The sequence below is a fragment of the Copadichromis virginalis genome, linkage group LG11 (assembly GCF_057382275.1).
Source record: "Copadichromis virginalis isolate Kocher_CV1m ecotype Utaka linkage group LG11, C_Virginalis_male_GT1.1, whole genome shotgun sequence".
In the NCBI taxonomy this organism is placed as follows: domain Eukaryota; kingdom Metazoa; phylum Chordata; class Actinopteri; order Cichliformes; family Cichlidae; genus Copadichromis; species Copadichromis virginalis.
The window spans coordinates 26,120,239-26,134,211 of NC_140628.1; the positions used below are offsets into that span (position 1 = coordinate 26,120,239).

Sequence of the window (13,973 nt, forward strand, 5' to 3'; positions counted from 1 at the left end):
AATGGTGTTTTTTTGGGGGGGGGGGGCGGGGAGGGGACAGTCCTGGCTACTAAGCCTCCTTTATTCTAAGGGGTGGGGGGGCTGTTATGTCTGATCCATGCATTGCTGGAGAAAGGCCTCTGCCTCTGAGGCCGGTGCACACACACACGCACACCCATGGAGAGGACGAACCTCGCTTTAACGACAGCCCAGATTTTTGGTAATATTTATACATGACACAGTGATTATTAATTGATGTGAACTGCTATTCCAAGAGACTTCTTCATGCCTTACTCCTAAAAGATGTAGAAAGGAACAAAAAAAATGTATGTGGCAAAGGAGATGGGGAGGGTAATTATTATTATTTTTTTGTAATGTTAAATAAAATGCTGCTTTCAACCTCTGGCTGTAGTTCATATGTTTGTGCTTTCATGTGCCTTACAGGGGCAAAAGGGGGGTGACATGACGTCATTTTGCAGTGTGGACATGGGAGGTTTGTGTGGCAAAACTAATGATCCGAAAATAAATCTTAACAGAAAAAAAAAACCTATGGGGCAGCTCGTGTGTTACTCATCTAACCATGATGCTACTGCTGGAGTTTATTTTTATTTGTTGGAGGGGGGGGGGGATAAACGTGATGAGATGGATTGCTGTGTTAAGGTCTGAGTCACTCTCAATGTGCGTTCAACAGCAAAAAACAGCCAGAGCAGCAGTCTGGTACGGAGCTGGTGGGGGCCGGAGAGAGAGAGATGGAGAGGGAGAAGGACGCAGTGTGGGCGGGTTAAGAAACGCCGAGAGGGAGGGGACGTCAGCGTAATATTCCTACCGTCTTTTTTTTGGTCCCGTTCCTCCTCCGTAGAGCCGAAAAAAGAAAAAAAACAAGGGCATCCATCGGTGTCTTCATCCTCCTCGCATCTCATCACACAGCCTTGGAGATTAACCCTCCTGTCCGGGTCTTGGGTTGTTGAGAACATCCGCCTGTGTGCGTCTCCACCTGGAGGACTGGGTCGTTTGCAGCCTGCGGGGGGATTGCCGTGCTGTGCCGAGCGGCAGGGGCGTGAGAGGCGGATGCTGCGAGCGTAGAGGCAGGGTACCAACCAGGAGCATCACCGCACTCAGCACGGTAATGTCAGACCTGCAAGTTTCTGCTCAAGCAGACCTTCATTTCTGCGACATTCAGCCTGCTCGGGTTCCCGATGCGATGTCTGAACACGGCTATCGGCAGCCATGTACCCGGAGCTGTGTAGTAATGTGTGTCAGTGCAGGCAGGCTGTGATATAAATCGGCTGCAAATTGTCGCATAGTCGCATGTTTCTGCTCCTGAATGTGTGTGTTTGTGTGTCTAGCCTTGAACAACCTGTGACCAGATGGACTCTTCTGTGATATATTTCCGCCTCCTTCTTTTTTTTTTTTTTTGGTTTAATCTGTGCTGTCCTGTAGCTTTTCGAGGACTGCAGCAGTGAAGGTGAAAACATAATAGAGGTTTCTTATATCAGGTTAGGTTAGGGGGGGGGGGGGGGGGGGGAATGCAGCTGCAGCCACATCTGAAGAATGAGTCCTTGAGGGGTTTTCAGCTCCAACAATCCACAATGAAAACCTGGGAAAACACCCACACTGCCACACACACACATGCCACCTTTTCTCCTGACACACACTCCTGAGCAGGTATGCATGTGATCCACAGGCTATCCTGGGCTCTCGAGCTGAAACCACGCCACTCTCGTGATGGTGAACAGCTTCTCGATCGTTCATGTTCCTCCTTGTGTAGCCTCTTTTTTTTTTTTTTGCTGTGTAGGTCTTACATACCTGACTCTTGCACAGTGATGTTTTTGCGCACACACAGGCAGCACCAGTTGATAGGCCTGATCTGTCTCTGTCTTGTTACTGTTCCTGTCTCCTCTCACTGCTGATCAGTTGTTGATGCATGTACTGTATTCCTCCCCCTCTCTCCTCACCCCCACCCTGTTGCCCCTCTCCCCCCTCCTTTTTTTCCTTTGCTCCCTCAGATGGACAGAATGAATTTTCTCTCCTTCCTCCTCCTTTGCTTGACTTCGGTTGCCATTGGCAACAAAGGTCAGTTCCTCATCCTTTTGACTGTTAATTGTGAAGTATTGAGATGATGGTTTTGAGGCAGGACCGTGGCTGTTTTGGCCCGAACTGTTCCTTTATTTACAGCTTCGACGCCTCGCTCGTTCAGCAGCACGTCTGAGCCCTCATACATGTTCATGACCCGGTGTGTCTGTGTCGCCTGTGGTGTGACTCTGAGAAAATTATAAATCTGTTCCCCCGCCTATAGCAGATTTATCATTCTGGAGAAGCATGACTCTGCTTCAGCATCATTGTTCCTGTGATTATCGTGTTGAAGGAAAGGCGGATGAAACGGGCGGAGGGAGAATGTCAGAGGAGAAGAAGGTAGAGGAGTGGAAACGCAGGGAAGATGAGGAGATTGAAGGAGATGGAGTGTCAGAGAGATGGGGAGGTGGGGTGGGAGGGGGGTGTTAGGAGAGAAAGAGGAGAAGGAGGTGTGACAGGAGAGGACGTGCCGAAAAGATCCATGCTGATAAGTGGGGGGTGGGGGGTATAGAGAGGTGGTACGTGAGATCAGGTGACACGAGGGAAAAGAGAAGAGGAAAAGTGTGAGAGACTGGGCTATTTCTGTGTGTGGGTGAGGAGGGGTGGGTAAATGTTGTGGAGCGATAGAGTGACAGAGAGGGGAGGAGTGCCAGGGGACACAGAGAAGGAAGAGAGATGGAGTGAGCTGCCTCTCAATCTGTAATCCGGGATGTAATCCACAGGCCTGATGCTCAGATTAATGCTATAGCAGGGCAGGGCAGGGGAGGAAGGGGGGATCAGCAGAGGGGACAGAGGGCAGGAGATAAATGACCAAAAAAGAGACACACCAGAGGACCATGGAAACAGAGGAGGAGGAGAGGATGAATGTCTTTGATTAGGGCTGGGTATTAAACCTCAGTATGTGTTTGGTGCCAGCTAAAATTGGTTTGAACCAGTTGGTGTTACAAACTGTCTGGCACGCTCACATTTGTGCTCCTTACTTCTTTTTTGCTCAGTAATTTTTCTTTTATGTCATATTAAATAATGAAAGGATGCATATATAATTTGGACATTTGTGAAAATGTAAAAATAAATAAATAAAAAAAACCTTCTATTAAAGTATATGTAGCTATCGCTGCAATTAATAATACTTTCATTGTCACATAATCTGCCTAATTTCTTGATTAATTTCTTGATATGTGGATTAATTATTAACCACTTAACTGCAAAAACACTCAAGACAAAGCAGCATAATGTCACACCCGAAGATGAAGGGGTTTGACAGAAACGGGCATATCTTTTTAAAAATAGTCTGTTTTTAGTCACGTCTTTGCATGCAGTTTCATTAAAGCACAACAAAACCTCATAAGCAAATTCAGTTTTAACAGAAAGCCCATTATAGCTGGTGAGTCCGAGCCCATTTTCAGATACAGCGACGGAGCGTGACAGGCTTAAATGAAAAATACATTACGGCGTGCTTTTTTAAAAAAGTGTAATAGCAAGTAAAATGGAAATACCTCCTCCAATGTTCTTAAGCTAGTTCGACAATAAAAAGCGTCTTGTGTTGTGAAGAATCAGAAAACTTTCACACGACACCCCGGCGCCGTCTCTGAAGGGAGAGCGGTGCGATCAGATTCAGAACCAGGAGCATTTTTCCTCTGTTCCCTCTCCTCTCTCAGACGAGACAGCAAAATTAGTTCTAGTCAGACTTTATGGAGAAAACTCACTGTGAAGACAACAAAGTGATTGCCAACAAAAGTCTGCCTGTGTCTGATTTCAGACTCTGTGTTAAGAGATTGAGGACAACAGAGGGAGGGCACTCCGGCTTTTGTTTTTGCTCTTTGCTGGAGTGTAAAATCATCATCCTTCTGGCTCATTAACTCGCCCTTTGATCACTCAGCACAGAACATTCAGCACCAGGATGAATAATTAATTTGCAATTAAAGGTTAAATTCAGAGTAAACCTGAGGCATTTGATTCTGACTCTGTTTTTTTTTTTGTGAGGCGCCTGTGGCAGGTCAGTTTAGGTGATTGATATGAGAAGTATATTTCTGTGTGTGTGTGATAGGGAGAAATCTGACTGGCTTTAATTACACTGTCAGACAGGAAGGTGTGCAGAGTGGTGCTTGACATGAACAAGGGCAGGTGGTCCATGATGGAGAAGAAAAAAGGGGGTTGGGGGGCGAACTGTGAGATTGTGAACGTGCTCAGACTGTCTCACATCCATCGTGTATTTTTCCCACTCGTGCACACTCTCACCATGTCCTCACCCATAATGAAGAGTTAAAAATAGATGCATTGGTTCCTTCTAATTGCTCCATTTAACCCAAAGCCTCCTCTCTGTGCCGTTTAGCCAATAAGCACAAGCCATGGATCGAGACAGAGTACCAGGGGATTGTCATGGAGAACGACAACACCGTGCTGCTCAATCCCCCTCTCTTTGCCCTCGACAAAGATGCTCCACTTCACTACGCTGGTAACACCAACTGCAATAAGAAGCATGGAAGAGCATTAAGTTGATGCGAACATTTTTGATGTGAAGCCTGCGGTAAAATAGGTCAAATCATCTGCTCGAGTAGCCGGACCGAAATCATCTCACTGGGTCAAATTGGAAATGATGTGACTTTAATTTTATGAACAGATTGATGCTGCAGCTCTGAGGCCAGTTTGAGGTTTATTTATGTCAGTTTACGTACTTGAACTTTTACTAGTAAACACGAGTGCTCATTTTTCACTTCGAGATGTCAGACTGCTGCCATTTCCAGCCATATTTCCCAACAGACGGTCCCTATATTAAAAGCAATGCATTCAGTCACAGAGTCCACTATTTTTAGACCATCATAGTGTAATTCAACCCTTTGTTGCAGGAGCAGTCAGCGGCGCTCTGCAGCCTGATGAAATGAGGTTATCGTGTTTGCACTTGCAGACCTGGAAATAACTATGTTCAGTCAAATTATAAAAGATCAACTTAAATTACTCAGGGGCTCCCTGAAATTTATTGGACCCGTGTCAAGAATGAAGAGGAAATTAGCTGTTTGCGCATGAACCTTCGACTTATGTCAGCCAGGGAAGATCCGCTTCATTTTGAGTCGCAGCTGCAATCTGTTTCATTCTATTCTGATCATGACTCCCAGCGTGAGATAAAGTGCCACTTAAAGCAATATCTAGATAGTTATCGGCACATTTCTGGTGTAAGGATGGATGATGTGACCTACAATCTGCTGAATATTACAATAAATTGTCACAGTTGGTTCAATAATGTAGCACTGTGGGACATTTCCCTTCCCACTGTGGATCACGTGTGATCTGTTTGTCCTAATTTATGCAGTATAACTTATTTAAACTTGACAGTGGGTTGATTAAATTGAATTTTTGCTGCTGAAAACATTAAAATAACTGTTTGATTGAAGGAGATGTGCACAGTTTTTAGCAGAGATTCAAAGCTGGGAAGATACATTTGAACGGTGAAGCTTTTTTTCAGAGAACAGAGACGCCACGATCGCCTTCATTTTTAGTCTAGACTGGACCAGGGGATTTGCAGCAGAGCTGTGCTGCAGGATCTCAGGTGTACTGTGGAGGAATATAGTTCACAAACACTTAGAAACGTATGATGGAGTCACAGCGTGGAGTGCTTTAAAGATAACGAGTAAAGCTTAACCAATCAATGCTCATCAATCAAAGCTAAGCCAATGCAAAGCCGCTCTGTTTAGTTATGTAACCTCGCATTAGTGTAGAGTTCCCAATTCAGACAATGCTTTTTTCTTTTTAATAAAGAATTTAATAAATAAATCATTGATTCTACTATCTGTCGCCGCCCCCCTTTCCCTCACCCAGGTGAAATTTGTGGCTTCCGGGTCCATAATGGCCCCTCGGGATCCGGTTCGGTCCAGTTTGAAGCTGTGGTCCTAGACCGCTCCACCGGTGAGGGTCTGGTTCGGTCCAAGGAGCCGCTGGACTGTGAGAGCCAGCGGGAGCACAGCTTCACCATCCAGGCCTACGACTGCGGAGAGGGACCTGATGGAGTCAACAGCAAGAAATCCCACAAGTTAGACCCCCACCCCCCCTAATTTAGACAGATTTTTAATCCTTTCAGCAATAATCAAAGTCAGTGTTTGAGGCTCTTCTAGCTATGCATTGTAAAAACTGTGCATCCAGTACTGCTTTCTGTTGTTCCAGTAATCTCCCTACTTGTTTGTCTTCCCGCTCCTGCTTTCCTCAGGGCCACCGTGCACGTTCGCGTGAACGACGTCAACGAGTTCTCCCCCGTGTTTGTTGAGCGTCGCTACGAGGCCTCTGTCCCAGAAGGGCGTCTGTTTGACCGAATCGTACGCGTGGAGGCTCTGGATGCCGACTGCTCCCCGCAGTACAGCCAGATTTGCTTCTATGACATCATCACTCCCAATGTGCCCTTTGCTATTGACAACGATGGTGAGATGAATCTCATTTTGCAAATTAGAGCCTCATAGACTAATCCATATTTCCCCTTTGATTCCAAGAAAAATACAATATGCCTGCCAGTCACCATATTATTTCCTTATTTTCTCTCTTTCTTGGGTGGCCGTGGTTTCAAATAGAATAACAAAATTCAATATTCGGATCAGTATTCAACTGCTAAACTCCGGATGTCCTCAATACATGAAGAACATACACACCAGACGCTGCTGCATAGCGACAGAGTGAAAAGATTTGCAGGCACTTATGATTCTTCTCCTCTCAGGTAGAAACCGAAAGATGTTAAAATAGACTTTGTGTGGGCGGACGATTGTTCTGTCTCTGCATCAACATCGCAACAGCTGTTCGGCTTAAAGGGGGCTTATTGTGCAAAATCCACCTATTTATTTAATTGTATTTTTGAGTATATTTGGGTTTGTATAACCCCAAAACTGTGAAGAAAGACCGCTTGCTTGCTTCTTTTCTTTCTGCAGAGATCAGGAACTGAGCCTCAAAATTTACTGCCCTGTTTGATGTCAAAAAGAGATAAGCACAGTGCTCAGCAGTCAAAAGACCTTTCCCCTTAAATTGTGAATAAGCGCAACTATTATTCCCTCGCTCAAGCAACTTTTCCTAACCAACGTGTAATGTACTCCAGACACCTGAGGACTCAGTGTCCCAGTGGATTACATATGTTTTGATGACAAAATCCTCAGAGGTGATCCCATACAAGAGCGATTCAGTAATCACAGGTACTCTTTATATCAACTATTTTTGCCTAATTATCGAGTTGTTTCCACAACATCCATTCATTAGCTTAAGTGCTAATGATTTGGGAAATATTTAAATGGAAATAAACATTGAGATCATTATTTTATGCGATAGATTTAAAAAACAACTGAGTTTGAATGTTCTCAAATCTGTCACCTGGGAGTTTGGAGGTTTTCTGTTAAACTGATTTGAAAATGTGAAGTTTGAGTTTTATAGTGGATTTCCTGTGCATGATACCATCAGGGATACATATGTTTTCAACATAAATCCACATTACACTGAATTTACAGCTATTCAACAGATGTAAGATTGTAAGATTTTCCTCCCTAGAAATGTACCCCAACATTTTTATTGTCGTTCAGCCAGCATTTAAAAGATTTATGACACAAAAAGCACACATTACACAGCTGACAAAGTAACACATTTAACAGGACGCATTAGGAGAAAGAGAGAAACCCTTATTTCAGATAGAAGACATTTTATTTTCCTTTCTGTGTTTCTATAAATATGAAGCCCTTATCTAATGCTGCTTCTCAGCAGAACATAACTTCATCTCCCTGAAACATAAAACTCTTTGTTTAATAGTTTATGCAACACTGCAGTGTGATCACAATGATTTAAAGGAGCAGTTTGCAGTTTTCCAACCTTACTGAACCTTTCAAACCACTGAATTATATCAAGTATCATGAAATCATTGCTTTGTTGATCTGAGTATTGCTGAAAATGATACTGAGTCCAGTTTATTTACTCGGTGTACCATATCCTGTACTCAGACAATGACAGTGTTCAGATCAGTTATATTAATCTGTTCTAAAAGTAATGTTTACTATATAATTGCACTTTTTTTATATTTCACATGTAATTTCTGTATAATTGCATCACTAATAAAAAGAACTCATATTTAATGATTTTATAAAAATCAGAAACACTCAGTAAAAGCATAAGCTATGATGGTGGGCCCAAATCCTGATACGATCTCAAATGGAAAACGTTAGCCATTTCTTTCATTTTAGGCCCCTGTGCTAAGTGCTAAGTGCTAACATGTCATCTCAGGAGCTGTTTAAATAAACTTTCTCTGCATTTTTGTTAAAATAACATCTTAAGCAAATATACAATACAAGCAATTAACCGTCTCTATACAGATGACAATACTGTAGAGGAGAAGAAGCATTTAAATTCCCTCCGCCATCATTTGTTTGGCTGTTGTGCCACTTTGGGGCAAACTGCTGCTGTATAATGAGGGTTTGTCAGTGAGTTTTAAAATACCTTTCTCATGTTTTAATTATTGTCTTAAAAATATGATGAAACTAATAAACAGACGTGTATCCTAATGTTAATTTGAATAGTAAAACTTGATAGTTAGTAAACCAGACAGCACCAAAAACAAGCAAATTGTGGCACAGCGGGCACATGTTCTGTAAAATAAATAATAAAACCCATGGACCTTTTGGATTAATTAAAAAGAAATTTGCTGCCGTACAAAACTGATCATCGCTTAAACTGAATATTTAATAATTTGATAAATTCGACCTGTGGATATTTGATGTTGCGCTAATTATCCATAAACTCAAATAAATCACTGCTAGAACGTGAGGCTGTTTTCAAACTGCAGATTAAAAGGAGTCCTGGTTTTGACCAGAATTCACTTCAAAAACATGGAGGGTACCAGTGCTTATTGGTCTCTGTCATAGACATTAAATTGGTGTTAAATTGGAGTTTTGCTTTTCGAACTATGACATGAAACTGATGCCTAAATATGGCTGAACAAAAACAAGTTTTTGTCTTCTTGAACTGGGTGTAAAACTGATTTGGTTTAGTGAAGCTTAAAGGCTCCAAGGATGTCATGTGACCACCTCCTGCACGTTTTTAAGTAAATAAAGCTGGAAACAATAACAATTTCAACCCTGTCATATGTGCTCTGAGAGCCTGAAAGTTAAAAAGTAATCAGAATATAACGGTCAAATTTCAGGTGACGTTATTAAATAAACTAAAACTCTTATACAAAAAAGAAAGAGCTGATTTTTAGGGAGTTGGGTTGGAGGCACTGATTTGTTTTCCTTGGTAGGCGGAGCAGTAAATATGGCTGATGTTACCTTTAGCTTTGATTCATAAGAACGCAGAGCACAAACCATACTCACTAACTGGAGGTTTGAATCCTGACAAAGTGCCTTTCTGTAGCTGGAAATTATAGTTATATTAGGATTATTTGACTACCCTGTGAAGGTTATTTATATGTTAACAAGCTGCTGTGTTGTTGCTGGCGTAGGCATTTTGAGTAACAGAGTCCCAAAGCTTTCTCATTCTTGGTGTTGATGCCCCATGTATTATTGCCAGCGTTATGAACTTTGGTCTCCACAGAGCAAGGCTCGTGTTTTTGGTTTGACAGCTTATTAAAAATATATTTTTTATCTTGTTGGTAGACCGTCCCGCTGCACAGAAGCATTTACACATTTATCAGTTTTTGCCAGCAGACAGAATCGACGAGGAGGCACCTTCACGCAAAACAAACCTAAGAGAGCCATTAGATGTTTTTCCTCCTCAGGCGTGGGACCTAATTATGCTCCATCACTATGTCCAAGCTGTAATGCGGAGGGATGACGTGAGAAGGCGTGCAAACTTTAGCACAGATTTGGCCAAAAAGCGAGAGCTGGGTTTGGGTTGTTGTGCTTCATTGCCATCGGTCACATCTGTTTGTTTCTTCTGTGCTCACATATAGTGTGTTTTAATACAGATTAATTCACATTAAGCTGATCTCATCCACATACTTTTCCTGTTTCTGCTGTTAGTTTGTGAAAAGACTGTGAAAAGTGACACAAATGTGGCCTATTAAGACTACATTGTTAACAAGCCATATGTTGCCACTCTGCACTGCTAAAATCTTGATTTTATAACCATGAGGTCCTCCGATAAAATCACTATACACATAAATTTAAAAAAATAAGATGAAAACAACAGCTGTCTTGTGATTTTGGTCACATTTACATGTAAAATGATCCCACAAAGAGCACGTTCTCCTTCACATCTATATCTTCTGCCCTGCGGTTGAATGCGTGTTGTGTGCTGTCTCTCGTCTCTGTTTGATTTAAAGCTCCAAACAATCTGTTTAGAACAACAATGAAAACCTTGAAAATGAATGAATATTGGAGCTTTAGGCTGAATCCTTTGACTGGTTGGTTTGGGATCAAGTGCAGCTGTTTAACAGAGTGTCACAGCAACTGAGAAGGACCCTGTTTTGGTATGACTGTGCAGAAATGTCCCAGACTTGGAGGGCTTTGCCGAGGATGAGCGGTTCCTTTCTTTAGGGGTCAGACTGATACAACAGCACAGCAACCTTTTGTTCCAGATTTGCTCAAACGCTGTGGGCTGTTTATTGTCTATTTTCTGTTTCAATTTGTCTATTCTGCTCCTGTTTCTACCTCTGTCTCTTTCATCCCTCTGTTTTTCCCTCTCACCATGTCACACCATCTTCTTTCCTTAGCATTGTTTGTCAGCTGGCATGCTGAGTGCTGTCAGCCTATCACGGATACTCGCTGTTTATTCATCTTTATCTCTAAAAACAGGAAAACCCTTCAGTTTTTTATCCTGTTGTGTGCAATCTGTCCTCGCTTTCATATCACCGAGCATGACGCGTTTAACAGGGCAGTGGCTCTGCTGTTGGGAATGTGCCGGTTTTATCAATGGGTCTTTATTTGACCCGAGCTTCAGTTATGCAACAACCTTGTGGTTGGGTGACTAATGTTCTATTTTTTTCCCCGGTTTATTTTTTGTTTCATTATTTTTCTGTGTCTCCTAGGAAACATTAAGAACACAGAGCCGTTGGATTCAAAGCGGCAGCGCGTTCACACCTTCTGGGTGACAGCCTTCGACTGTGGAAAGAACCGCGCTCAGGCTGACGCTCAGGTTGTTGTCACGGTCAAGCCGTCCTGCAAACCCGGCTGGATCGGTAATTTTTCACACGCACTTCTCTTTTTCTGATCCCAGAACAAGGCCGATGAGACTTTACACATACGTGCGCTTTAGTTGTTTAATATTTTCCTTTTTTTGTGGTGATGGGGGAGATGAAACTTTCACTTTGATTTAGAAAGTGTGTGGGCTGCCACTTGGATGAATCACCTTTGCATGTTTAGATCAAAAGAACTGTGTTTTAAAGAGGCGGTGTTGAATCTTAGTAATATCAAGGGAAGGTAACTGCATAGTTAAACTGTGACAGTATATTTTTAGATCACACATACGACTACAGCAATGTTACGTGCTTTTTCAGACAGTAGATTTCCTGTTTAAAAGGGGAAGTCCACAGAGGAGGTTCATGGATGTAGTGAAGGAGGACGTTAGGGATAGATGGGCTGTATAAATTTAACACACTTTCCCCTTTTTAGCATGCTGGAGTCAGTCGGCTTTGACATTTTTTAAAGATAAGGGTAGTTAACTCCAAAGCAGTTTTCAGACATGAACTCTGGGAAAAACTGGAGAATCAAGTTGGGATATTGTCTGAGGTTGCCTTCTCTCACATGTATCACACAGCAGGGGAATGTTTGCGTCATATTTATTCTCACTATCGTGGTTTAGCCGAGACATGACGCCCACTCCCTCGCTGGGAAATCACTCCACAAATTACCCGTGGTAATTCTCACATGGCCGCAATCAGACACCAGGCATACCTTGTGCTAGGGGAAGTCGATGGTTCGAGACATTTAATGTCTGAGTCGTCTGCGTTTGATGCTAAAGGAGTGTAGAAAAGGTCAGAAGGGCTCAGATGTTAAAGGTGAAGCGGGTATTGATACTTTTTTTTCAGGATGGACCAAGCGTGTAGAGTACACCCCTGGGTCAGGCAGCATCCCTCTGTTCCCCAGCCTGCATTTGGAGACCTGTGAAGAGACCGTGTGGAACATCCAGGCCACCGTAGAGCTCCAGACCGGCCACATCGGGAAAGGCTGTGACAGAGACAGCTACTCCGACAGATCTGTGCGACGTCTGTGTGGTGGGTTCAGGCTTATGACTGAAAACATGTTAACCTTTTGACATCAGATCCGTTATTTCTATCACCTCTCTTTTTTGTATCAGGTGCTGTCAGGGGCGAAGTCGACCTGCTCCCACCTCCATCTCCTGCCGCTAACTGGACTTCAGCGCTGCCCACTCTCCCGTCTTCCGACTCATCTCTGATCTTCTCCTTCAACGGCTCCAACCACGTCGCTGTCGTGCCCGATTCGGTTGTGTCCGCACTATCCGGCGACCACTTCACCCTCCAGCTGTGGATGCGCAGAGGTGGTGCCAACATCCAGCCTGCGACCACGCAAACCAGAGGAAATCGCAAGGAGGAGGAGACTATTGTCTGCAGCACCGTCAGGAATGGTAAGCGCTGTCCCTCGCACATTAATTTAGCCTTTGGGACTGCGAGTGATGTTGTGGTTAGAAATGGTTTTGCTTCTTCACTTTTCTATCCACTCCTCAGTCATCTAAACCCTTAGAGGGCACCATTTTATCACGTGAGCTTCGGGGGAAAATCATGCCCTGAAAAAAAAACTGTTTAAAGCTACTATCAAGGTGCTCTTGAGAGAGGCACTTAACCTCCAGCTGCTCTGCTTGTGCAGCCAAGTGGAAAACAGAAGAAGAGTAAAATACTGTAATTGTGCCAGGAACAATATTATGGGTAATGTGAATATTTTCAGCTGTGTGACTTTGTATGGGTGCAGTTTTCAGCAAGCTTTCCTTTTTGATAAAATTCACAGGTGAGAAAAACATGGTGGAGTTTCAGATTGAATGTAAAGTCACGTCGTGCGTCTGCACCAGCAGCAGAAGCTGGCTGGTCCTTTTTCTTTTCACCTCGTCCGCCTGTCCGTGTGTCCCATTCTCGTGAGCGTGATGTCTTAGCAGTGTTTGAGGGAATTTGGCACAAAGATTCACTTTGACTCAAAGATGAAATTATACATTTTTTTGTCTGTTCTTAAACAAGTTCAATAAATGTGTTTGTGTTTTACTCAAGAATTAATATGCTAATTATTCCATACAGTTAGAGCCATAATAGATTGGACAAAGACTCTATGTACATATATGACAAATAAAGCGAAGACTTTCAGCTTAAATTCAAGGGGTTTAACAAAAGTATTACATTAACTCTTTACAGCCATGTTTACACACAGTGCCCTGTTTTCAGAGGCTCTAAAATCATTGGATAATTGACCGATGAGCTTTTTCACGGCTAGGTGAGGCCTGTTCACCTGTTATTTCATAATAAATGAAGCAGACATAATATCTGAAGTTGATTCAAAGCATTTACCTTGTATTTTATGGCTTTTTACTGTATTTTTTTAAAATATGAGACCCAAAGACATATCAGTACGAGGGAGGGAGGCCATCACTGGGCTGAAAAGCCAAAATAAATCAGAGAGATTAAATAAGCCGTAGGAGTGTTTAAATCGACAATTTGACACGTTATGAAACACCACAGAAGCCAATGAAAGTGGATGATGACAGTATTTTTTTTTTCATGGTTAAGGAGAACAACCAAGCCATGAAAACTCTCAAAGAGGTATCTGTATCAGTGTCAAGGTCCACAACCAAGAGAAACCTTCATTAATGTAAATACAAGCTGCAAACCACTGGTAAAAGAACGCGAAGGCCAGGTGAGACTTTCCCAGAAAACATGTAAAAGAGCCTGAAAAGAAAATTTGGCCAGATTACACCAAGATGAACTTGTAGTAGAATGACGGTAAAACAGAAGCATCATCTGTTAAACATGGTGG

At 42.8% G+C, this 13,973-nt stretch overlaps 1 protein-coding gene across 2 annotated transcripts in view; it reads left to right on the forward strand.

Moving 5' to 3' along the window:
• Positions 1–699: 699 nt before the first annotated feature.
• The window catches only part of clstn3 (calsyntenin 3), a 30,958-nt gene continuing 17,684 nt past the window's right edge, over positions 700–13,973 (forward strand). For both annotated transcript variants that reach the window (XM_085471660.1, XM_085471661.1), the window contains exons 1-8: positions 700–1,102; positions 1,986–2,052; positions 4,385–4,507; positions 5,866–6,076; positions 6,251–6,459; positions 11,027–11,176; positions 12,026–12,211; positions 12,295–12,582. In XM_085471660.1, the coding sequence (XP_085327786.1) occupies positions 1,986–2,052; positions 4,385–4,507; positions 5,866–6,076; positions 6,251–6,459; positions 11,027–11,176; positions 12,026–12,211; positions 12,295–12,582 (1,234 nt within the window). In that variant the 5' untranslated portion in view covers positions 700–1,102. The remainder of the gene's footprint in view (positions 1,103–1,985; positions 2,053–4,384; positions 4,508–5,865; positions 6,077–6,250; positions 6,460–11,026; positions 11,177–12,025; positions 12,212–12,294; positions 12,583–13,973) is intronic.